General features: G+C 41.2%; 1 protein-coding gene across 5 annotated transcripts; it reads right to left on the reverse strand.

Moving 5' to 3' along the window:
* Positions 1-727: 727 nt before the first annotated feature.
* elf2b (E74-like factor 2b (ets domain transcription factor)) lies at positions 728-24,215 on the reverse strand. 5 transcript variants are annotated; one of them, XM_084930302.1, is made up of 10 exons: positions 23,841-24,215; positions 16,639-16,759; positions 16,286-16,535; positions 8,613-8,726; positions 8,301-8,489; positions 7,900-7,986; positions 3,646-3,838; positions 2,988-3,389; positions 2,726-2,903; positions 728-2,577 (listed from the first exon to the last, which is right to left on the reverse strand). In XM_084930302.1, the coding sequence occupies exons 2-10, from the start codon at positions 16,711-16,713 to the stop codon at positions 2,011-2,013; spliced, it is 2,055 nt and encodes a 684-aa protein (XP_084786428.1). In that variant the 5' UTR covers positions 16,714-16,759; positions 23,841-24,215; the 3' UTR covers positions 728-2,010. The 5 variants fall into 5 exon arrangements, with proteins under 5 accessions (XP_084786428.1, XP_084786425.1, XP_084786426.1 ...); XM_084930299.1 differs by having other exon boundaries at positions 3,646-3,841; XM_084930300.1 differs by lacking the exon at positions 23,841-24,215 and adding an exon at positions 20,288-20,547 and having other exon boundaries at positions 3,646-3,841.
* Between the last annotated feature and the right edge of the window lie 597 nt (positions 24,216-24,812).

Consider the following 24,812-nt stretch of genomic DNA (forward strand, 5'->3'; position numbering starts at 1 on the left):
TCACCTGATCCATCCCTAATTAAGCTTTGACAAAAAGGTCTCCCGATTCCGAACTGGAAGCTGCTTCCACAGAAGACAGGCCTGAAAGCTGACGGCTCTGCCTCCCATTCTACTTGTAAATACCCTGTGAACCACAAGTAAACCAGCAGTCAGAGCAAAATTCATAAATGAATGCATGAACTAGTTTTGCAGCATCACTCAGACAGCTTCTAATTAGAAATATTGCGCAAACACAAGAAAGCAGAAAGTGCTACATATGCGTTGAAGAACGCATCCTGGTCACGGTGACTCAAAGATTCCTCAAAGTGCTACTGGAGGACAAGGTGAGGCCATCCAGAGCCAGGGGGCCAATTCCCCCTCTGTGGTGTTTGGCTTTTCTCGGGGAGCTCCGGTTTCTCACACTACTGAAAAACAAGATTAACACCGCCTGCCTGAGACATTTGAGTGCCTCACTTCTTGATTAAACGAAAAAAAAAAAAAAAAAAAAAAAAAAAAAACAGACAGCAGCCTCTGTGAACCGTTTGATTCTCTGTACAAAGTCTGTCTGCCATCTTTAGCTTGAGCTGAGCTAAACTGAGTAGACGGGAGGGAAAACTGCTCTGTAAAAGAACAGCGTTACCCATTTTATCCTGATTATCTTGTTTCATAATCATTTAAACCCAAACTCCAAATCTCCCAGCTCCAACATAAATGAACAAAAAATAAATAAGTGATGCAGGGACAGCCGTCAGGTTTCAAATGTCTTTATATTTCAGTAAAATCTACTTTAATACACTTTGAAACAAGAGTACAACAAAATAGAATATACTTCAAATGTTGAATATACAAACAGTTCAGTCTGAACACAAACTTCTCTGTCTCTTCTTCTTCTTCCCTCTTTTCAGATTAAAAAAATGAAATGCAGGAGCCTCGTTTTAAGCTGGAAGTAAAGTGACCTGGGATCCACAGTGAGCCATCTTTGCATAAACTTGATTAATTTCTTTCTTGCTTTTACAGACATTCCTATTTTCAGATGTGGCAGCATGCATCGGCTCAGTCGTGTTTTTTGCATGCAGCCTGACTGCAGGGTCACAAAAATGTTCCAAAATTAAAAGAAAAAGGATCAGCCAAGATCCTTTCTAGCCACATCCTCAGATGTGCTGTGAGCAGTCTGGCCTGTCAGATTCAACCTGTGTGAGCATTAAAACAGCCAAATGGAGGCGGAAGAACCAGTAGAAAGAAAAATTAGTTCCCCTAGTTTCAATAATACTGTGCTTGGTACAAGGTATCAAAACACAAAGAAAAAAACCAAAACAACAGCTTACCGTTCAGACATCACATGAAGAAGAAAATTAAAATCTAAGGCTGTTCTGTTAACATTAGCTCCGTAAACTGTATAGCAGACATATTTATATTTATGTACATACATGACCGTGTTCTGTCTGATATCGCTCCTCGTGGGAACGCCTCTTCCTCTCACTCTCATAGCACCACCTACACTTGATCGGCACAGTGATATCATAATAATAATAATAAAAAAACTAATTGCTGGTTTTAACGTTTGTCTCTACAAAAGCTGCATTACACCCCAGCCCCATCCTCCGGGTCCTCTTGAATGTGACGGTTCACATTTTGCTTTTTGATTATTTGCTTTCATTTGTGTTTGTAGTGTTTCGCTTTTTTCCCCAGACTTCAAGTCAGTGACGGTGAAAGATTTCCAAAGCATAAACTGTAGTGATCAAAAGTTGGTCCCTTTTCCCAACACATCCCTTTCCTTCAAGTCTGTTTTCCTATGTCGGAGAGGTTTCTGTGCGGCTCTGAGACAGTCCGGATTAGTTCTAGGCAGCAACATGGAAGATGTGAAGACGGGCTCAGGAAGAAAAGACACACACAAAAAAAAAAAGGTGGGGGGGGGACTTCTGGGCGTCTTTAAAGTCTCACAGACTGCTGCTGGTTATTACGAAGAAAAGTAGAAATGACTTCAGAAATGTACAAACGAGCACGCTCTGGCAGAGGAGACACGGACGCATTTCAACACTCGGGCTCTTCTGTCTTCATCGCCACGTCGGCCGAGTCCATTGGCTCCGATTTGACGCTCTGGGCCATTTTTGGATTCGCCTGATTCTGCTGGATCGGCACCTGCACGGCCTGTACCTGGACGCCGGCGGCCTTCAGCTTCTCCACCGCTCCACCTCCTATGACCAGCTCCGAGCCATTGATGACACCGCTAATGATACGAGGCTGCGCCGCCACCGCCTGGTTGGCCGCAGACACCGTCACCACGCCCGCCCCGCTGCCCGGCTGCGAAACCACCAGAGTCTGTTGCTGCGCCTGCGTCGGCACGGTGAGTCTCATCACTTGCGTTCCCGGCGCGACGTTGACGGGCGCGAGGGCGCGGACAGTCAGGGGGCTCCCGAGGAGGCTGATGCCCGCCGGCGAGGCCCCGACACCGGGCTTGTTTGTGCCCGTGGAGGTCTGGATCTGACACTGAGCCAGCTGGTGGGCTGGGATGGTGATGATCTTGGCGAGCTGGACAGTGATCTTGTCTCCGTTCTCCGCAGTGGCTGGCACCATGGTGGGGATGGTCTGGATCACGACCTGATGAAAAGAAGCATCATCAGTTCATCTTTTCAGTGCTGCGCAGTGACTCAACTGTTTCATCACCAAAATAAACTTAATTACTCAGAGTTATAAACACATTTCTAAACTTGGTTTTGCATCATTTTCGATTTTTGCTTTTGCACACCTTCTGCTGGGAGTTGGCGTTTCCGGCAGCGGCGCCGATAGCCGAGGTGTTGGTGAGCAGAGTGGTTTGGCCGGCTGCTGCTGTTGTTCCCGCGGGCTGCTGCATGGCGACTGTGGAGATCTTCTGACCCAGTGATGTTGTCATGACTACCGGCACCTGCATAGCCACCCGCACCGTCCTGCAGGAGAGACAGAGTCAGAAGGGTAAAGATCCGCATGAGCAAAGACGCCATATAGTGAACATCTGCGTGCAGGGGCCTCACCTCGCCCCTGTGGCGTTCGGGATGATTGCCGCGTGGGACTGCTGTTTCTGGTTCCCGTCCGACGCCGCTGAGACCGTCACTATTCTTCCCGCCGTCACCGCTCCTCCTGCTGCTGGCTTGCTGCCTGTGGCCACTGGAGTGTGGACTACGTTGGTTTTGTTAGCGCCCCGCAAGATATTGGGCTTCTTGGAGGATGACAGCTCGGTGGCGTGGAGCAGCATGTCTGACGGCGGAGGCACGCGCTCGTAGGACGCCGCTGTGTCCGAGCCGATCAGGTCCTCTGGAGCAGGAATCTCCGCCTTATCGTCGTCAATGATGACAATGTTTTTGGGCATCTCTTTGAACTGGTAAACCAGCCGCTGGCCCTCCACCTTGGCGAGGATGCCGCGCTGGTAGTAATATCTGAAGAAAAGGCATCAGAACATAAGATGCTGCTTTCAAAGAAAATAAAAATGAAATGTCAGCAGAGGACTGGAAATCAGCCTCTGTGAAGTCTAGCAAGGTAATCCTAAAGAGACAGAGCTTTTTTTGTTTATCAAACTGTTGCCTTTATCGCTGCCAAATTTAAAGTGTTTATTGGATCATAAAGATGTAAAATACTTTGTTTCTTTCAAAAATGTAACGCATCCGATTATAATCCCAGATAGGGACAGCCTACCTGAGTGCCCGCCCCATCGTCTCATAGTTCATGTCTGGCTTGTTCTTGTGCTTGCCCCACAGCTTGGACACGGCCTTTGAGTCAACCAGCTTGAAGATGCCCTTCTCCCTCTGGGTCCACTTTATGTATCTGGGACAGGTGTTTTTGTCCTGGAGGAGGTCCAGCAGGAATTCCCAAAGGTAGGTGGTGCTCCCTGCTGGAAATCAAAGATAACTAGAAAAAATTGCATTTCCTGCGAAAATGCTGTGTGGATGCCTTAACGCTGAAGATGTCTGCTGAAAAGAGCTGAAAAAAAACGTTGCCCTGAGCAGGATTCGAAACTGGCCCTTCTGGTTTCAAGGCAGCTACACATCTCACTGAGCCAAACTGATTCTCACAAAGAAGAGGTGGAGAGACTGACAATTGTGCTGAAATGAGCAGAAGCGGCTGAGAATTGGGCTGATAAGAGGTGAAAAGGCTGAAAACTTTGCAGAAAAGAGGTGAATCAGCAAAATTTCTGCTGAAAAGAGTTTTTTTTTCTGAAAACAGCAGAAAAAACTGAAAATTTTGCTGAAAAGAGTTCAATCAGCAGAATTTCTGCTGAAAAGAGTTGAATGAGCAGAATTCTGCTGAAAAGAGGTTAATCAGCAGAATTTCTGCTGAAAAGAGTTCAATCAGAAGAATTTCTGCTGAAAAGAGGTGAAGAGGAAGAACTTTGTTGTGAAATGAGGTAAAGAAACTGAAATTTGTGCTTAAAACAAGTGAAAAAGCTGAACTCTGAAATCCTGCTAAAACAGCAGAAGAGGCTGATATTTTTCAGCTACTCATTGAGCCAAACTGGTTCTCACGTAACTGAAAAAAGGTGAAAAAGCTTAAAATTCTAATGACAACAGCAGAAGAGGCTGAGATTTGTGCTGATAAGAGGTGAAAATGCTGAACCAATCAGAGGTACTGCTTCTGTCTGCTTCATCAGGCTGTGTACTTGTATGTATTTCTGCCATGGAGCATTAACAAGAATCTGAGGTCCATATTAGAAAAGCTGCCAAAATCATAAAACGTTGCAGAATTGTAATAAATTATTAATATGAATTACAGGTCTGTGATAGTGTATCAATTTGTAGTGAAAAAAACATGTGGGCCAAGGTGGAATCGAACCCATGAACTTTGGTCTGAAGATCCGTTTCATTACCAACTGCGCCACTGGGAAAGAGAGCGGGCGCCTGGAAAACAGGCTGATGAGCAGTCAGAATTAGATCGCGGTGAGAGGCAAAAAACGCCGTTTTTTGGAGTTACAAAATGTTGTGTAACTCAAAAACTAGGTGGACTAGAAGCATAATTCTTGGACTGGGTGAATCAGCGGACTTTGGTGTACTTTGACCGCGATTTTCATTGCTCTCTGTACATCCGTCGCTGAGATATGACGAGAGAAGAAACGGCAGACCTCAGATATGATTGGCTGGCTGGGAAGCCGTGCAGGCCCTGATATGTGCATTTGAATGTCTGAGTCCTCACAGAGGATTGGCTGCCTGGCAGAAATATATAGAAATAGTATGATTAAGCATAAATACTATATTTAGCAGAAATACTATATTAAGCACAAATCCTATAAAAAGCAGAAATACTATATTAAGCAATATAAATATCCTATAAAAATCCTATAAAAAGCAAAAATACTGTACTATGATTTGGTAGAAAAACTATAATTAATCAGAAATACTATATTTGGCAGGAATACTATATTTAGCACAAATCTTATAAAATATCAGAAATAGTATGATTAAGCATAAATACTACATTTAGTAGAAATACTATGTTTTAGCACAAATACTATAAAAAGCAGAAATACTATATTAAGCAATATAAATATCCTATAAAAATCCTATAAAAAGCAAAAATACTGTACTATGATTTGGTAGAAAAATTATAATTAATCAGAAATACTATATTTGGCACAAATCTTATAAAATAGCAGAAATAGTATGATTTAGCACAATAGTAATAACTTAAACAGAAAAATTGGAAAAGCAAAATGGACAGCTGAAAAAAGGATGAGAGAAGTAAGTTTCTAGCTCAGTCAAGCAGGCTGAGAGCTGCTGAATTTGAATCCACCAATCAGAGAGCCTGTGTACTTTTTCCCGCCAAAACAGGTGCATGCAGCACAGAGAGACACAGGATTTTTGCAGTCTATTTCTCATAATGACGACTCCCCTCAAACAAATGACCATAATTTCCTAACCGTAGGGGCTAGAACGGTCATTCTTACACCGTTTTGTTCAGAAGAGATGGGGGAATCTTCCAGTGTTGACAATTTATCATTAAAATATGAATTATTAAAGATATTTGACTTCTAATGCACCATAACTGAGTAGAGGCGAAGCAAAAACTGCCTTGACCTGCCCTCAAACAACGCTTTGTAACTCTAAATCTATTTGGAGTATCGATATCATTCTTTCACCGTAAGAGACAGCAGGCTTTGGTGAACAGTCATGGAAATTTTCAGGTCTCTGTGGAAATCCATCAAAAAGATATGACGAGAGAAAAAAGTGGTTCATTTCCAGAGTTTGAAATCTGAAGAAATCTGAGCGAAGGACGAATTTCCTACCCTCAAACAAGTCTAACTCATTTCAGAACGGTAATAGGTGAGAAAATAACTCTTGAATTGTGAGTGTCAGGAGTGTCTGAAGATATACTGGGACAAGCCTTATGTCTTAACTTCACTTCGTTAAGGAGATATGACGATTCGAATATGCCTCTCATTACAGAAATCAAGCGGTGATTTTGAACAAGCTCTCCATTGACTTTCTATGGAGAGTTTTGCGACTTTGTGTTGGTCTGAGGAGATTTGCCAAAATTCTATAAATCCCACAACAATGATAGTGACATTTTCGGAAAGCCAGCAAAAATACCTACGTTTTGATGTATAATTTGTGGAAGTTGAGTGAAAATTGAGCAAGTAGCAAGAAGTTGTTCGGACATGAAGAGAAGACTGCAAAACCTTCAGTGGCACACTGGAAGCCAAGTGCATAGCAACCATAACAACGCATGTATTTTGTGAAAAATCACAATTTTGCAACTGAAAACTTTAAGAGGCATAAAAGTAAAACGGTAAAAGATTTGAAAAAGCTGATTTATACCTGAATAGCCCAATAATTTGAGAACATTTTAAAGTTTGAATGGTTGTTCTACGTGAAAATATGAGGAAGTAGTTAAGTTTCAAAAACAAGCAAATTTTAGCAGAATTGCAGAAGTTTCCCATTCATTTCAATGGGACAAATTAAGCTTAATATTTTAAAAAGTATAATAGTGAAAAATACCAAAAGACATAGCACACATTAGCAGAAATAGCAGAATAGTTTAAAATTTGAACGGTGAAAATCGGCTGAAAATTGTGGAAGTAGTTAAGTGCCAAAAAGAGTACGGAAGTCCCAAGAGGAACTCAATAGTGTGGATGCTTAAAGCATCCACACAATTAACATCTGTACTCAGTGTATTTATGCAGCGCTGCTGGACTGCTTTGTAAAAATGCTCCACAATTATTCTTCAAATGAGGAAACCGAACTTAAAAACATGAAATTCAGTCATCACTAAAGAACGTTGAGGTTTTCTCTGTAACATGACTCAGTCTTCACCTGGCTGTACAAAGCATTCTGAGGTGACTGCTGCTGAGAGTTAAGCACTGAGCACTGTATAAATAAAACTGAACCAAAGTCTAGTTCATGAAGGAGAAAAGCTAACTGAAAGGTCATATTAATGTTTAAAGCATGTTGACTGATTCATGAAATAAAAGTATGAGTTTCCGACAGCTGCAGGCACGGTGAATTTCTGTCTCTATGTTAACCAGAAAGCATTTTTTTGTGTGGAAGAGCTAAAATGCTTGTTTATCGTTAATTCACAGAAACGGTGTATTTAATATCACGCTGCCTTTTTTTAAACCCAAGATGCTGCACTGTGTATGAGTCCTGTTTCTTATTCCTTCTGCTTGGTGAGTATAAAAGGTATTTAAATCTGCTCCAGTGGGGAACAGTGGTTTCCTTGATTATTGCTGTCAAAGTGTTAAACAAAGCTTCGGTCACAAATGTGAGTGAATCCAGCTGTTTTCCATGCCAAAGCTGCTTTATTTCAATAAAATTCAAACGCTTCCTTTAATGTGAAAATACTGACTGCAAGAGAAAAGTTCCCAGTCAGGGTTGGCTTTAAACGTGAACTCATAAAAGTGAAAAGCTGAGCCCTGAATGTTTCTGCCAGTGGGAAAAAGTTTAGTTACTGCTCAGATACCTTTTCCTTCTCTTGGTTTCTTCTTGATGCTGACGTCCGGTGAGCCGTTGGAAATGGCTGACTGATGCGTCTTCGGCTTCCGTACGGCTGGGAAGGGAAACATTTGAAAGAAGTCAGTTGTGAGACCGAGGTGTGACCCCCTCCATAGGATAAATTGACCACTAGATGGTGCTCTTGGATAAAGTCACTGAGCATAATTACAAGGTTCTGGTTTTGGATTTACAACTTGGCATCAGTGCTTCCAGATGTTTTCCATTTAAATCTTGGCTTGAAACACTGAATATTTTCCTTTTTCCAAAGTTTAACAAGCCCCCAGAAAGTTAAAGATATCACATTAACATTTTGGGCTCTGGCTTCCTCCACATAACAGATAAGTTAACTTCCAGCTCTTTTAAGTCTACCTCGCTTCTTCCTGACTGGCTCGTGGTCGGGTTCTGGCTCCGGATCGTCCATAACCGTAGCCATATCCTCATCCTCCTCCTCACAACATTCCTCTGTTGATATCTCCACCTCGGTCTCTGTGATCATGTCAGGCCGCATGGCAGCGTGGAGGAAGTCTTGTGTCGCTCCGCTTTGTGGAAGGAACGCTTCTGCACAGAGGAATCATCACAGGGTTGATGAGGATCTACTTGACTGGCCAGCAGTTATGTTTTAAGAAACTGAGCATATAAACCTGAGCGGTGGTCCACTAACAGTGTATCTGTGTGTGTTACCTGGGCTGTGGTCTTCTTTGAGGCTGGAGGGCGAATCCATGCGTAGCAGAGCCTCTGCAGCCTCAATTGTTTTGTCAGAGCAGTGGACATTGGTGCCGTGAACAGAAGCCTCCACTGCAACACACAGAAGACACGAAAACAGTCAGCAAACACTCGCCTGGACTTTTAACAGTTAGTGTTTTTCTTCTTTATTAAGCATGAGATCTCATCAATCTACTTCTTTTACATTTGAAGGAAAATATTAAGACATTTTTAATCTAAACAGATATGATAACTTAATGAGTTTTAAATAACTGAGATTGCCTTCTAGCTTCAGTCTGCAGAGTGGAGAACAGCCACAATCCTAAAGTGGGGGTTCTCCTGGACAAACAATAAACATCTGGCACCCCCTAAAGGAAACCACCAGTATTGCAATACAAGTATTTTAATTTCACAAATTTTGCCTGAAATGCAGCTTCAAACCATGACAGAGCCTCCACTGTGTTCTACAGATGGCTGTAGATACTGTTGTACCTCGCTCCTGACAGCTTCCATACACACTTATCATAATTTATGCTGATCTTTTCCCCCATGTTTCTTAAGCACAGATCTTCAGATACTGTTCATCTGCTGCAGATAGTTTTTAGGCCTCATACATCTTTTTTTTTCTCAGATTTTGCACATCACACATGCTAATTTCAGCTAAGAGCTCTTTGGGAATCGTCTTTTTGATGCAAAATATAATTTTATGCCTGTCAAACTGTTCTATTTTACTCACAGATTCATTTAAAGAAATGTGGAAAATGATGTGTTTTTCCAACAGGTTGTTTGTAATAATGCGTGTAACGATGCAATTTAAAATTTGTTCTAAGCTGTTATGTGTTCATCCATTGGTTAGGGGACTTTTTTTATGCTTGCCTGATTCATAGTTCAGGGCTGAATACTTCGACAAAATGGTCAGGTACAAGTACTGGACTGAAAATAAGTAAAAAAAAAGCAGCAAATGTCCAAACAAAAACTTTGTAAGACCTTCATTAACCAACTACTGCTCAAAACCACTTTAAGAATTACTAAGTCTTGTAATCAACATGTAAAGAAATAACATGTGACTCAAGACTCATGCACAGTACTTGACTTCCAGTTCACTCCCTACCTGCTGGATCATTATGGTGTCACAGTACAGTACAACACAATACAATGCTGCAATATAGTGACATCAAAAAGGTGTATTTCTATCTATATGCAAATGTGGACCATCTTAAGCTTGAACAGCACAAATTTTGCACTGTTTTACAATAATTAATGTGATTAATCAATGTTTTGTTTATGATATATAATTTAGTCATTTGGATGAATTACTGAAGGATACTAAGATCAGACATTATGAACTCAATGAACTCACACTGTCAGCACAAAGACCACATACAAAGTAGACACCCAAAAATGTTTTAATTTCAATTCTTTCACCCCTTTTATAATTTTTTTAACTCTTCATAGTTTTTTTTGGCATGTATGATTTCCCCTTTGAAATGTTTTTGTCTTATTCACTCTTCCCACATAAATTAAAACTAGAAACATTCATCACTTACATTTACATTTAATTGTCACGTATATATTTTATTAAAACATTTTGGCTTCCCATAATTAAGCAAAATTTTTTGTCTACACAATTTAGCATGAGCAGACAAAACTTATACGCAATTTCCCAATAATTATGGCTGTTTGTTAAGCAAAAACAGAAGCCTGGGTAAACTAAAACCTGCTCACAGAATTTATTTATTTATTTTTTTTTTAAATCTGGTGATTTTTCTTTAGTGGAAGATCTAAACCTCTCTGAGGACCAATTTTTTACATGAAGGAAAAACACAATTTTCCTGCACATAAAGCCCAAACTCACTTCCTGCAAAGCTGGGTGTTTAATTCAATATGTTAACAATCAAACTATTGACCCACTCAGACGTGAGCAGCCCTCCTGTTTTATTCAAAAACAGGATACAGCCGCTGTCAGGGAAACTGTACGTGGACCTGTCTGAGGGAGCTCTGAGAAGGCACCCAGGAGCACCTGCTGTCGTTGTCAATCACCGGTGGGAAACACGAGATCCCATTACACCCTGCCCTATCCATGTTTGGCTATCTTGCTGAGGCAATGGGCACTGTGTCGAGGACAGAAATAAGCTATATTTAGGGTGTCCCACTCATTCACAAGCAAACACACTGCAGAGGTCCTGTGGCCTGCAGAGTCGCCCTTGAAAGCAAGCAGAGGTGCTGCAGTAAGGCCACCGAAAGGGTTGAGTTCAAACAGCTGCAGATGTGCCTGACCAACATGTCAAAATCTGAATTATCAGGGTTATAACTCATGTCTGATTATCCAATAAAAATCGCAAAATTGTTCAGTTTATTAGAATAATTATTTAAGTGTGAGCAAAATTACAATATATAAAGTTGGGAAAATCTCTCATTCACATTTACAGCTCGGTAACGGGGCCAAGAACAGCAGCAAGTCCGACAAAAAGTAGTGCTGCCCGTGATGACTTCCGTGTTTACACTCCTCACCCGTTCCCTCCAGTTCTCCTCGAAGAGGCACACAAATCCTCCTGTCACTCAACACTCGCTTTGCCTCCTATTGGCTGTCGCTCAGTTCAAGAGCCTGCCCCCAGACGCATCTGATTGAACTGCTGCTTACGTTCGGAAGCAGCGCGCGCACTACAGGACTAACGGACGAGTCAATCAAACACACGCCCCGCCCCCTCACATAAACAATGCTTCCGCCATCGAAATATTAGAAAAAAATACTTTGACATTAACATTAAACAGAGGCGGAAACAAACGCGGCGTTTAAGCGATAAACGCCCGTTAGTCAAAATCAGGAAACACGCGGGTGAAGAGAGTTTGTAGCTCGAAAGCTGAAGCCAACAACAAACGGCTACAAGGAAGAAAGCGCGTGAGCCAGGCCGTCCCACGCGCCTGCACAGCGGCTGCACAGGACGGTAACGGAAACCGTGAAACACACAAACACACACACCAAAACCCGAGACCCAGAGGGTGCCACCGTGAGCCGATCACACATTAATCCACAAACATGACACAGGACGGCGCCTCACTCCCCGGAGCTGCTAATCAAGGATCAGCCTGCAGATTATTCAGGCTAACTGACCCGAAACCGAAGCCAGCCGCAGTCAAACACCAAAACAAACGATCATAAAAACGATCACAGGGAATATTTAACTGTGCACGCGTCGTTAATGCTGGTAAAAATAAACCCACATGTCCTTCCGACTCAGACAGCGTGGCAAAGACGTAGGAAAGACAACATCTCCACACTTCCTGGTTGTGCAGCCGAGCTGCAGACCGTTATTCTACACCACGCCGAGGGCAGAAAAAACTCCTCCCGCGTGCAAAACACCACGCATGCACGTAACTCTCCACCTGTACACACCACCGCATCCAACTGAAGTTTCCCTCCTTATAAACCGGCTCCGATTAAACCGTGTGGCGACGCCATGCAGGTTGCTAACCAAGGTGATCACTTCCTGATTGCCCTCCATTACTTCACCGCACTTCTTCTCAGCGGACGGCGGCGCAGCGGACGCACTTAAAAACAACAACCGCGCGGCAGCTCAGATCGAAGACGTGATTGCGAAAAATTACGTTACCGGCTCTGATGAGTAGATCGAGTTGGTTTGCGTGCCCCTCATGCTGCGAAGTCGCCATGTTTTCCCCCTCGCCGCAGATTCACATTGACTCCTCACTGAATTGTATGGGAAGCTACCAGTTCAGATCACTCCGCCGCTAATGGGAAATCTCTTCGTATTGAACGCGACGCGTCACAGCGCCAGCAAAGGTACCCATCCGCCACCAACACAGGAAATCCTTCCGTCGACCTCCCCTTCTTGCGTAGTGAGCACGTCAAATAAAAGCTGCACCGTTTTTTAAAATAAGCTCACCGTTTTCACAAGCAAACTGACACGGATTTTTACTGTGAGTCTCTTAAAAAAGCATGTCAGTAATAAGGTCCAGCACTTTAAAAAAATAATAACAATAATAATAATAATAATTATGCTTTAAAGGTCTAATAAAATACAATTAAATAAGTCTTATTTTGGTGACCAGTAAAGTTCTGCTACTGATATATGTTATATAAATATTTAAGCAACTTTTCTCATGTATCTTATTCAAAATTTTTAGGAACCCAATATGATTTGTTTGGAGCTGGACATTGGCATAACTTTGTGCTGAACATTGGAGGTGGGGGGTGTCAAGATCTCTGTCTAAATAAATAAATAAATCTGGGTAAATTCCCAGATGATTAAACATGCAACTATTTTGCTGGTAATAACTGAAATGAGTAAAGAAAATCAACAGCCTATTTATGCAAGATAATTCATAATTTTATTGGGGGGTTATATTGTTTAGGTCTGATTATGGGGGGTCATAACCCCCTAACCCCCCTGGAAATTACGCCCCTGGAGCTGGAAAGTATTTATCATTGTTTTATTTATTTTGTCATATTACCATTTTACTAACTTAACTTTGACTATCTGTAATACATATAGATACATATTCATGCATGTGCTTACAGGACAGGGCACATAACAATGCCACAGGAGGGCAGAGCAGCACTTTTTTTAAATAAATGACAGCATTTTGTACTGAAATACAATATATACACAAGGGAATGTGGGTTAATAAGAAATAAACTTGCTTTGTGAGGATTAAAATAATGAACTTATGCAAACTAAATTAGGATTGGACAACTTAAAAGAGCTAGTGGAAAAATAAAGAAGATCAAATCTGGCATATGTTGCGACTTAACATCTTATATTTATACAATTATGTTAAAACTTATTTATTGATGAATGTCAGTGAGCTTAATTGTGATTCAGTGGTTTCTGAGACGACTAAGAGAAATAAACTACCTGATGATGATGCTACACATGAAGCAAAAAGTATGAAGTATTCACCTGATCGAAAAACCTGTATGTCTAAATTGATTGGATATCTTTCTCTTCTTGTACAAACTTCAAAGCCTGATTTCAAGCATGGAGCTCCAGGCCTATTTACACACGTGTGTATGAAGGTGAGCTGGATTGAAACGCTGCAATTTAATAAATCTATTATCTATGTGGGAGTTCATTTTAAATCACATACTTTACAACTTAAGTAAAATTGAGACATGGAGTTTGGTAAAGCAAAGGTTAAATACTCACACATGAACTACTGCACTAACAGCTAGTGTGTTAGGAGGACACCTATGCAAGTCAGGCTTTGAAAAGTATTTATGTCTCTTTGGGATTAAAAATAAATCATTTAAAGGCGGGAACGGCTCATTTTAAAGGAGGATCTCACTGAAAAACTGCAAAACAAATGGAATTGTTGAGGATATTCTGCGCTCCACCAGTGACCCCCAAACCAAGTGTGCGGTGAGTTCATTAATCATTTTCTACACCTTGAGGAAATGCCTCTCCTGTTTTGTGCACTTGGTAATCTAACCCTTTAAAGTCTGAGCCATGAAACAATTGCAAGAAAACCTTCTGAGCAAATGAAGGGAAAAAAGAAAGAAATAATAATTTGCATATATGAGTTTACTACATCATCAGATTTACTACATCAGGTATTTTTTGTGTAGCTAGCAAAAGTTTTCCCGGTTTATTAATTATATCAGACTGCCTCTTACATGTCGTCAATGCATCATCTTAAATGTGAACTCAACAGGTTTCTTACTGAGAGCCACTATTCTGTGGACCGTGTCTTTTTTCCACATAACACACACAAAAAAAAGTGTGTTCAAACATGTAACCGCATCTTTAAAACAAATATGAGCAGAGGGACAGACTTTTATTTATAAAATTATTATGATAAAAATATTTTTTATTATTAAATTATTCTTCTAAATTATTCTTTTTTTAAAAATACACTTTTTCTATCATCTTTAATAGAGACGCACAGATCGACTGACTAAGGACCAGAATCAAAATTTCCAATGTTCTCTGCTCGGGGAGGTCACCGACCGGTCAGTCTCACATATGTCCAGTTATGAGCTGGTCTATTTCATGCACGCAGGACATGTGCACAGCGGCACACAAACACGCACACAAACACACACTGATATCTTGTTAGTATGAAAGCTTTTCACTGTAAGTGAAGACACAAAGTTTGTTTAAGTAAACTGTGAGGGGGGGGAAACAACAAACACTTAAACCTCCTTCACCCGGCTGAACATGGACATTTTACAGAAGCTAAGAAAGGCAAAGTGGCTAACGCTAAAGCTATTCACAGTTCAGATCCAGCCATACGCCAGCGGCCTCGATACGAGCAGCGAACAGGCCAAAGCTTTCACGAGGAAAATTATGGAGATGAGTGAAAAAGAGAAAAAGGACAGATGGTGAATTTATAAACTCACTGGAAACATACTTTTGTTACATAAATCTGCTGCCCCTGCTTTTCTTTGGTAAGGTAAAATGTGTCAGGTAAAGGTGCGTGTACTCATTTTCAGTTGATTATTTGTTCCACTTTATTTTGAGGTGTTTAAGTGAGAGAAGATCCTGAAACTTAGCAACTTTTTATTATGATCAAAACTATTATATTTCACTGAAGAAAAGTTGATTTTTGTTGAGAATTTTAATTACATGCTGCAACTTAAAGTTCTTAGAAAGAAAATTGAAATCTCCATCTCTCTGATCTTTAAATATGTTCCAAATTACTGAAAACAGCACTGGACTGGATGGCGGGTATCACCAATATAGCAAAATCTAATTATTAGCCAGTAAATACTGAATAAAACCTCATAAAACAGAAAATTCAACTACACAACAACACCCACAAGGTGGCAGTGCACTCCCAGTATGCTGACTCCCATCACCAAAGAAGTACTGGGAGTTGAATAGTGACAGATATGAGGGAAGCCCTGCTGTAATCACAGGAATTCAGGAGTAAAGGCCTGAATGCACCAAGTAACCTTTAAATCGTTTAAATATAGTTTAAAGATTCAGAGCTCTAATTTGCACCGCTAAATATAGTTAAAGAATGAATTCACACGATTACTAATTTTCTGCAGTTTTACTCTCTTGCTTTATCTGTAGCACAAGTGTTGATTTCTGACTTCTTAAAAATATTCTTTATTGATCCTTATCACCCGTATTCCTGATTTGATTAGTTGGTCAGTTTTGTGCTAACGAAGAGTGAAATGATGCATGAAACAACACCTGAAGCAGAAAGCAGAAAGTTGATATTCACCATCATAATATTAGTCATCTCTGACCGAGGTTTGAGGATTTACTCATCCAGCTAACACAAAGAAAGTCTGGCTATGTTGAACTTTAAAGGACATTTTTTAAGTACAGCACAGATGTTGCTCAGTGATTTAGTTGGTGTCCTTTGTTAAGCTGATGGCCTGAGTTAAGTGTTATCGAGGTTCTTGTAACTGGCTGGGCCTCTTTAATCTCATGTTCGTATGTTTCCCCTCACACTGCTGTTCTGTATCTTTGGGCAGGACGGTCCGCTGTGGGTCTTTTTTTAAATACAATCACTTGCAGTTTTAAAAATAATTCTGATTGCTTTGAGGCAATAAAATAACCTCTCCAAAAATCTGATTTTATGCTGGTTTTAACTGGAAAGACTATTCAAAATCTGACTGATGCAATAACATAACAAAGACCGTGGCACACTTTTAGTAACACAAAACATTTTTGCCTCACCTGGGTCCCGATCTGTCTCCACTTCCTGTTCGTTTCCCACTTCCTGCATGATATAGGCCTCATCACCATACAACAACACTTGGGCTGAGTAATTCTGCTCCTCAGCCAGGCTGGCACTAGGAATCTCTTCCACTATGACTGCTGGGTAGTCCTCAGCCTCCTCCTTTTCCTCTTCATAGGCCTCCTCGGCTTCACACTCACCCTCCACCTCTCCCTCCAGCTCCAAGTCCACCTCACACTCTCCCTCCTCCTGGAGAAAGTCGGCAAGGAGAATAAAAAAGAGAAACTGTTACAAAAAGATTTTTCTAACTGAATGAGTAAGATAGAAATGAGTTTGTCTGTGTCTCCCGCACCTGCTCTGGGTCCTCTTCAGCTGTGACATACTCCACCACTGTCCCACCAGTGTCAACCAGCACCACTGAGGTCATGACTCATGCTCGTCTGCAATTTGCCACAGCTGCTCTGCCTGGTGGGCTGGAAAAAAATAGAAGCGGCAACAAAAACAAAAACTTCGTTAACACAAAAAGTCCACACACCAGTCTCACTAAAAAGCTCCCAAAGCTGTGAAAATCAGAGTACAAATCATTACAAAACAGAAGTAAACTGGCCAGCTCCTTGCTACACCTTCCTCCTTTGTCCAAACTACAGGCCAAGCTCTCATTAAAGGGAGCAATCTCATCTCGCTCATCTCCACCCTTCTGGCTTTAGCCTACAGGAAGTGCCTTTCTGCTGTAACAGGAAGAAATGCGCTGACAACAAGCCAAATCTATCCCCTGAAACACATGCACAGTGTCCAGTGGAAGATCAAGACAAGGTGGAACCACAGGGCCCTCACTTTCCCGTCAGAGCTGCACTGCTGGGCCAAAACATATACAAACATGAACACAACAGCAGGAAGTCATTTAAATCTTTAACTGCCCACTGTTTAAAGGGTTGGTGTGGTCTGATGTTGTCAAATGGAAAGTAAGGAAAGAAAGGTATGTCAAACAGAAAATAAAATAAAAAACAAAACTCAACTTCTCAGTAAAAGTAAAACTAAAAGCATCAAAGTATCTCACCTCCAACCTTCCCTAAAACAATCATAGTTCACCAAGCATAGACACAGAAACCCTTTCAAACTTCCTCCATGTGCTTGAAAGGGGTTTAATTCTAAATACACTAAAAAGTGTAAGAAATGAATTAAACTGTGCTTTCATATGCTCTGCAGTGAAAGCATTACTCGGTCTGGCTAACTAACTATGTCTGGGTAACAGTAGTAACCAACCTGCAGGGCTTTTACACTGTGTCTGCAACTGCACGTGCAGGACTAGAAAATCCACTGTGTGGAGAACAGTCCTTAAGGTGGACGCATTATGGTTTTTCTTGCTTTTTAACATGATATAAACTGTTACAATACTTGATGCTCACAATACAAAAAAATCTCTTCTGAAGCGAGCTCAACTCATGGCAGCTGATAGTTGTTGAAATTAGAAAAATTAAAGAAGTCACCACTTCATTGCTGGAATATTAAAAGAAGATGTTGAAATAGGAAACAAAGCACTTGAAGCGGTTTCCTTAAAGGTTTCTGCAGTAATCTCCCTGTGTGCAGCAATTCTTAGGAACCTTTGAGCTTCTGCACCCATATGTCATTGACATGCTGGCAGATAGTGACGCAGTCATGCCTCTAGCCTGGTCGCAACAGCATCGATGCATGAGCAGTCGGTCACGATGACCCACTTGTTGTAAGAACGACAACAGCGAGCATCAGCTGCCTGTCAGTCTTCAAACTGCTCCAAAATGCTCAGTCTGTTTTTTTTCTACTCTTGGATCTGTATGGTGTCAAGGAGAAGGGATATTTTTATTATGATCATTTCAGGCACATAGCTCTAAGCCCCACCCAACTGTTGGTTGAATGTTCTGTTTACAGGGGACAGCCAATCAGAAAGAAAGAAAGGGTGGAGAAGAGCTAAAAATGTTTCAGATACAGGATGAACTGAAGGTATTATTTTGAACTGAATAAAAATATAGAGCATAATAAACATAATAGGTCCCCATTAAATGCCACTAAAACAGAGTGTTGGTTAATATTCTGGCCCTAATTGGCTAGGGGTTGTTTACACTCCAGTTATTCCACCCAAACTCACTACACAAACTGCGTGTCAACACATGTTCAGTCTCATGCATATAGCCATCAAGTGCATTTTAAAACAAGCCACGTAGCTGGTAGTTAGGATGCTAAAACTTGGTTTTGCAACCTCAAAAACTTTCAGATGTAAGTAACTATGCATTTCAATACATGTTTACTAATGTTCTATGCAAGAACGGAAAGCCAGCATGGACAGGATTTTAAGATAATTATAGGATTTTAATGCAAATATAGTTTATTGCAGATATATTTTATAGAAAAAGGTTTGTCTGAAGCATGCACTACACTCTATTTTCAATATCAAAGAAGACACAAACTGAGCAGGTCATTAACTACAACACACAAGACATGGGATTCATGCATGGTCCAGGGCTTTTTGCTCCTCAGCCATAAAAGGCTGATGCGGTATTGTCGTCACCCTGACGGCCAGGTGGGCACACAGCCTGGACACCCAGGTTTGTGAATCCGAGAACGAAGCGATTCATACCATAGGTGCATCTACTAGGAGGCTGAGGGGTACCACTGGCCACTGCTAGTATTTTATAGTTTTATACCCACCCTGGTGCACCAAGCTGACCACAAAACGCGCTCCACAGTGTGTTTCAGGACACTAGGACATGCTCGGTTACTCCAAGTGCTGTATAATGGATGAGCCATGCTGTGCTGGTGTTCCCTCGGCTACTGAAACCAGAATGCTATCAGCTCAGTAGAAGTCCTCTGCTCAATTATTCAGCATCATATTGCAGACACTAATTGGCAGAGCTGTAAGGGCTACGTTATCCTCACAGACATGTTTGGCAATCATGTGACCCCTCTCAAAGACGGACATTTAGTGTAGAGCCTCCAGAAATCAAGACACTGCAGGTTTCCATTCTGATGTTAAAAATCAGAAAGTAAAGATGAGTAAACCTTCCTTTACTCTCAAGCAATCAGGCTACTTAGCAGCTAAAATGACTGAGCGACCGCACTGTATTCTATACTGGAATACTTTTTAATGGCCTTTTGGCATTATCATAACTGTTTGCTTTATCTGTAATAAAATCATAAAATTTTCAGTGCACTTAAAGTGAGACGTTAGAGACACTGTACCTTTTCAGGTTTGAGGTTTCATGCCTCCTGCTCTCTGACACAGAAACAGGGTAACCAAATATAGGCGTGTGTGCGTTTCTCTGTGTTTCACTACTCCGCTCAAACCGTCAGACGTTATTATGCAAGCTCATGGAGAAGTCAGCGATTGTGACACACAGGGTTTTTGTAAACTATCCAAGTTATCTCACTCTGTCCATCAGAAAGCGACTAAGTGTAAAAGTACAGACTCCTGCGTGTGGCAAGTGTACTGTAGGTTTTCACTAATATGACGACACAGATCGGCAAAAACCCTTTCACTTACTCAACTAAACAATCTGCAGTGGTATTGAATACGTAGGTTGCAGGGCCAGTTCCACAGTGGGTTAATTACATACACACACACATACACACAAAAGAGATCTGTTAAGAGACGGCTCTCTCAGGCCGGTTGCACTGATTCAAACAAGTATTACAGGACCTGCTACACGACACGCGGCTGTGTCTCACTTCTCAGCTCAAACATAAATGAGTAAAAAGTCAGTTAGTCATGCTGGTATTCCAGGAATGGGAAATGTTTGCGCCGGTCTGCATTTCCTCTGCATGTGTGCGAAACCCACCTTTAACTTCATAACCGATTGCCAGGATGAGACCAGAGTAGCAGCTAAATTTAATTACAAATGTTGTTCTGGGTTCACAGTAAGCGAAGTCTCCAGATTTTGTGAGGTTAAGCAGCCATTGTGACATCAGGTAAGCCATCCCACCACCACCCAATCTCAACGAACTAAAAAAGAAAACTAGAATAAACTTGCCTCGCCGCAGAGCCGATGTGAAGCGCTGCGTTGCATCTTTACTGAAATCGAGAAAAAGAGAATCGAGGAGAGTAAAAGAAGGATGTGATGTTTTCTTGCTGTAGAAATGAGAAAGCAACAGAAGTTATTCTGAATCTCTCTGCGTCTCTGAAGATGTCTCCGTATTCCTCTCTGTCCTGACATCCATCCACCCGACCGGCACTCTCCTCTCCCTGTGTGCATGCTCGTTTTCTGCCTGCTCCCTGGGTGGAAGGAACCTCTCAGAGCGACTCAGCACTTCTCAGACCCTGCCCTGAGCTCACATCACATGACAAGGGTGGAACACACACACACAGTCACATGATCTCTCAACAACAGCCCTTTTGTTCCAAGTAACTGGGGCTGCTGGTCACGATACAACGCCATGCCTTGTGCCCTGCCCTGCTGGCCTTCGCCAAACACACACAGATGACAGAACAAGCACATACACAGCAAGTATGACCTCAGGATTTACTTGACACCCACCCGACTCCATTCATACAGGCACACAAAAGAAAAATACACTCCGCTTATATAAAGAATTAAACAGCCATTAAGTTACTGATTATATATTTAATTTTTAGTTTGCTTTACAATACACAAGCCAGCACTGCCAAAATGGTGTGAAGTAAATCAGCTATGCTGAATCTTTAACTTCTGGATGTCAGTTCTTCAAGTAGTCAGTTTGTGTATTGATGGTGGAGAGTTTAAGTACCACGCTTCACAGGGGAAAATGCCATTAACAGCCGAGTCCTTGGTCAACCTCTGCTGCATATGAAGTATCTGATATCTCCGTGCTGGTGTTATTCTACCAGATCATAATGCAGTTCCAGGACTATCGTTCATATCATTATCAACATGAAAGATAAGAGACGTACGTAGACATTATGATATCGCCTAATAGTTCTGGAGGCTGCATTTTGAAGCTTGACTGTAATTTATCATGTCAAACTCTAACATGCAGGTGCAACACACACACACACACACACACACACATTCTGGTTAATTATTTGCCAACTAAAAAGAACTAAAGACAAGCTTCTCGGATGATCTATACGTCACATCAAACTATAATATCAGTCAGACAATCCATTAAAAACACTCCAAAAGTCTCCAACCTGCACAAACACAGTAGAGTCCAGTGACTCAATGTAGTGAATGAGGCCAACTCAATAAAAAAAATAACACATAAAAACAGATAAAAATAAATAAATAATTCATCTGAATTTCTGACAGACTAATCAAATATTTAACTCAAGTTTAACTTGTTTCAACTTTCATTTTAAAACTACTTAAAACTGCCTTTTATGAGTATTAGAAAGGTTTAAATGACAATTGTTACAGAGATATTTATCACAATACAATGTATAAATGAGATGGAATTAGCAGTTTAGAAATGCATTGTTTATTTGTATCCTCTGTGCAAATAGAATAATGCATGTGATTCAGAAAACTCATCAGTTACATATATGGCTTTCAACAACTATAAGAACATAATAATTCAGATAAAAATTCTTTTGCTTTGTTCCTTTTATGCTGTCACTCTTGTTTCTTTAGGCTGAAGCATTTTCACTCTTCTCTGAAACCCCAAATTCACTCCCCCTACAGGCTGTTGGAGCTTCAGATGAAGTAAAATGACTTCATCTCTTTGGAAACACTTTGGTTTCAAGTGTAGTAAGGAGCAAGAGCAAGTGCATGATGTCCCAAAAATCAAGTTATAACATTAAATAATAATGAGCATAATTTCGGCCACAGTCACACAACCCCAAAATATAAAGACACACACAACAAGTGCGACCTTTTGTGATTTAAACTTGCACACCTCTCTTGTATCCCATCATACATCATCTTCTGTGGCAACCAACCCCTTGGACCCAGGGTCCATGTTTGCAGTGGAGAACATTTGTGAAACCTTCAGACCACACAGTTCAACTGTTGACTCGCACTGCAGGATACGCTGTCTGGTTAATGATGAACAACCACAAAGAGTGGACACTCCCAGCCTGTAGCATTTAAATAGGTCCTTTGCCCCACACAATCAAACTGTAAATACCTCCACACACCAACGCACACAACTGCGAGAAAGAGTGTGAACTCTTTGTTAATACTAATGTAATAATTACCCATACAAATGATCTCAGATCATCTCAGGAGCCCTAAGAACAGTCGGGATATCTTTAACCCTTCGCAGGTCATTCCTCAGACGTTAAGCTGACACATGCACCAGCAGGGGGGCACGTGCTGAATCAGGCCAGAGATAAATTTAAAATAAATAAATAAATCCCATATAAGCCACACATAAATCAACCTTATAATGCACACTATTATATTGGCTATTTTTCTACACAGTTTGTTCGATCATCACAAGGTTAATTTATCCACTCATTCACTCACAAGGCAGATCCCTGAAACCATGATGCTGCCTCCACCATACTTCACAACTGCAATGAGGTTTTAGTGTTGGTTTCATTTTTGTCCCACCTGTCCAAGAACTGTTGCAGAAAAATGATGTGCGACAAAGATTTAAGAAAATCTGCAACAAGTGTTTATTATTATAATATTTTATATTATCGTATTTATTTATTTAAGTATTGTAAAGCAATACACCCCCCTCCCCCACCACTTTGTTGTGTCATTACATTTCCTATTCAGGATATTTGTAGGGCCTACATAAAATAAATAAATTAACAACATTGATGGCAAAATGCATTACAGCGTGTAGAGAAAATCTTTCTATTTTCAGCTAATCACATTTTCTAACAGGAAATGAGGGGGGAAAAAGAATAAATACATGAGCAACAATGACCTACTTCTGACCACAACACCTGTTATAACATCATAATGCAAATCTGCCTCTCAACCCGCACACTCACCTGTGTTGACACTATTCTGTCAACACAGGTTTATATGTTACATGCATGCAGTAGTTACCAGATCCCAACAAACTAAATGTCGAAGAAATTACTGATGTCAACAGTGTATATAACTTTAAAAACAAACAGCTGCTGTATTTTGTGTTATTGTCTGATGCCTTTCCGAAAGCAAATTAAAACCTCATAAAGACAACGTGTTGGTGTGTAGATCTATAAAAGTTATAAATATACTGCATTTAATTTTTTATCCAATTTTTACAGCTTCTCATACATATAAATGGATGCTAACGTTGGTGTCTATCAATTATTCTCTCATTGTAACACAATAACTTAAACATGTCAACTGGACTAAGGCTGAAGGCTGTGCAGTCCCATACAAACTGGGACACCTGCTCACCCTAACCTGGAGTCAAAGACTATGTTGGACATAAAGAGCAGCCCACAGGAGGGAATCTGTTATTGAATTGATACCTCCCTGAACTAATAGTCTACTCAATTCAGCATGTAACGCTCAAATCTCTTTGAGAGCCCCGAGCAGAAACTGAATGTGGAGCATTAACTTCGCTAACGCTAGCTAGCCAAGTTAGCGTTGAAAGAAAAGCAAGTAAACAGAGGATAACAACAAACCATGTGGCTAACGCTGCTACAGTCAGCTCACTCACCGTCTAATCCTTCCTTTCAGTTCCTGATCGGCTCACAGGCAGCAGTGTGTGGTTAGCTGGGTGCTAACCTCCGCCTCCTCCTCCTCCTCCTCCTCCGAACCCGCCGCTGCTGTAAACTGTCAGCCCGGAGGAGTCCCGCTGTTAGCGGACACTGCTCGGCTAGCGTTAGCTGGTCGCCTTCATGGTGAGGAGGGGGAGGAGGAGACCTCCTGGATCCTCCCGACCGACCAGAATCAAGTCTTCCGAGATTCTGGGGTGTAAATGCGGGTCCGTGAGTGAGCTGCGAAACGGTCGGTCGAGTCTGCAGAGGCTCATGGAGACTGGCTCGGTCAGTTTACTCTCTGCTTGTTCAGGCAAGTGACACTAGTGACGTCACGCCGTATCATAAACAATCCCAGCCCACCAACACATTAAAGAGTCATTCTTTACAGTAGTACACAGTGGGTTTTAAATCAAACAGTCCACACGTGACTAAAGTGCAGACCAAATGCTGTTTCCTCTCATCAGATGCTTGTTTGTGGATCTCTCTGCCTTAGGGTTTGTCTTCAGCAAATGAAAAGCATGCTCTATTTGCATGGAGAACATGAGATCAGTACTTGACCATTGAAGAATATCTTTTTTTGTTGCTTTTGCAGTTTGCTTTGGGTCATTATCCATTTGCACTGGATCGTGTTTGCCACCTTTGACCCCCCCGAACTCAGCAGGCTCTTTTAGGTGTTTTCTTGTAAAGTGTAATTTAGTCTCAGGTACATTAATGTATCTCTTGATTGTAGACTTTGACGCGATATGTTTTTCGTAACCAAGGAAAGAATTCAGCAATCACCCACCTTAGATGTCTTCTGTGGTCTTCATGGCCTTTTGTTATTGTTGAAACTGGCCAGTGCTCAGCAATAACAATAATCCTCCTTTTCTAAGAATATAGTGGACTGTAGATTTAGGCACTTCTAAAGTTTTTAGGTTTTTTTGGTATTC

The sequence above is a fragment of the Perissodus microlepis genome, chromosome 6, assembly GCF_051167445.1.
Source record: "Perissodus microlepis isolate ML-2025 ecotype Zambia chromosome 6, ASM5116744v1, whole genome shotgun sequence".
NCBI classification, from domain to species: Eukaryota; Metazoa; Chordata; class Actinopteri; order Cichliformes; family Cichlidae; genus Perissodus; species Perissodus microlepis.

Coding starts and splice junctions, on each gene's coding strand:
- elf2b (XM_084930299.1), bottom strand. CDS start 16,713: ATGACCTCAGTGGTGCTGGTTGACACTGGTGGGACAGTGGTGGAGTAT. Junction 8,727..16,285: donor GGAGACAGATCGGGACCCAG/GTGAGGCAAAAA, acceptor TGTGTGTTGCAG/TGGAGGCTTCTGTTCACGGC. Junction 3,390..3,645: donor ACGATGGGGCGGGCACTCAG/GTAGGCTGTCCC, acceptor CCTTTTCTTCAG/ATATTACTACCAGCGCGGCA.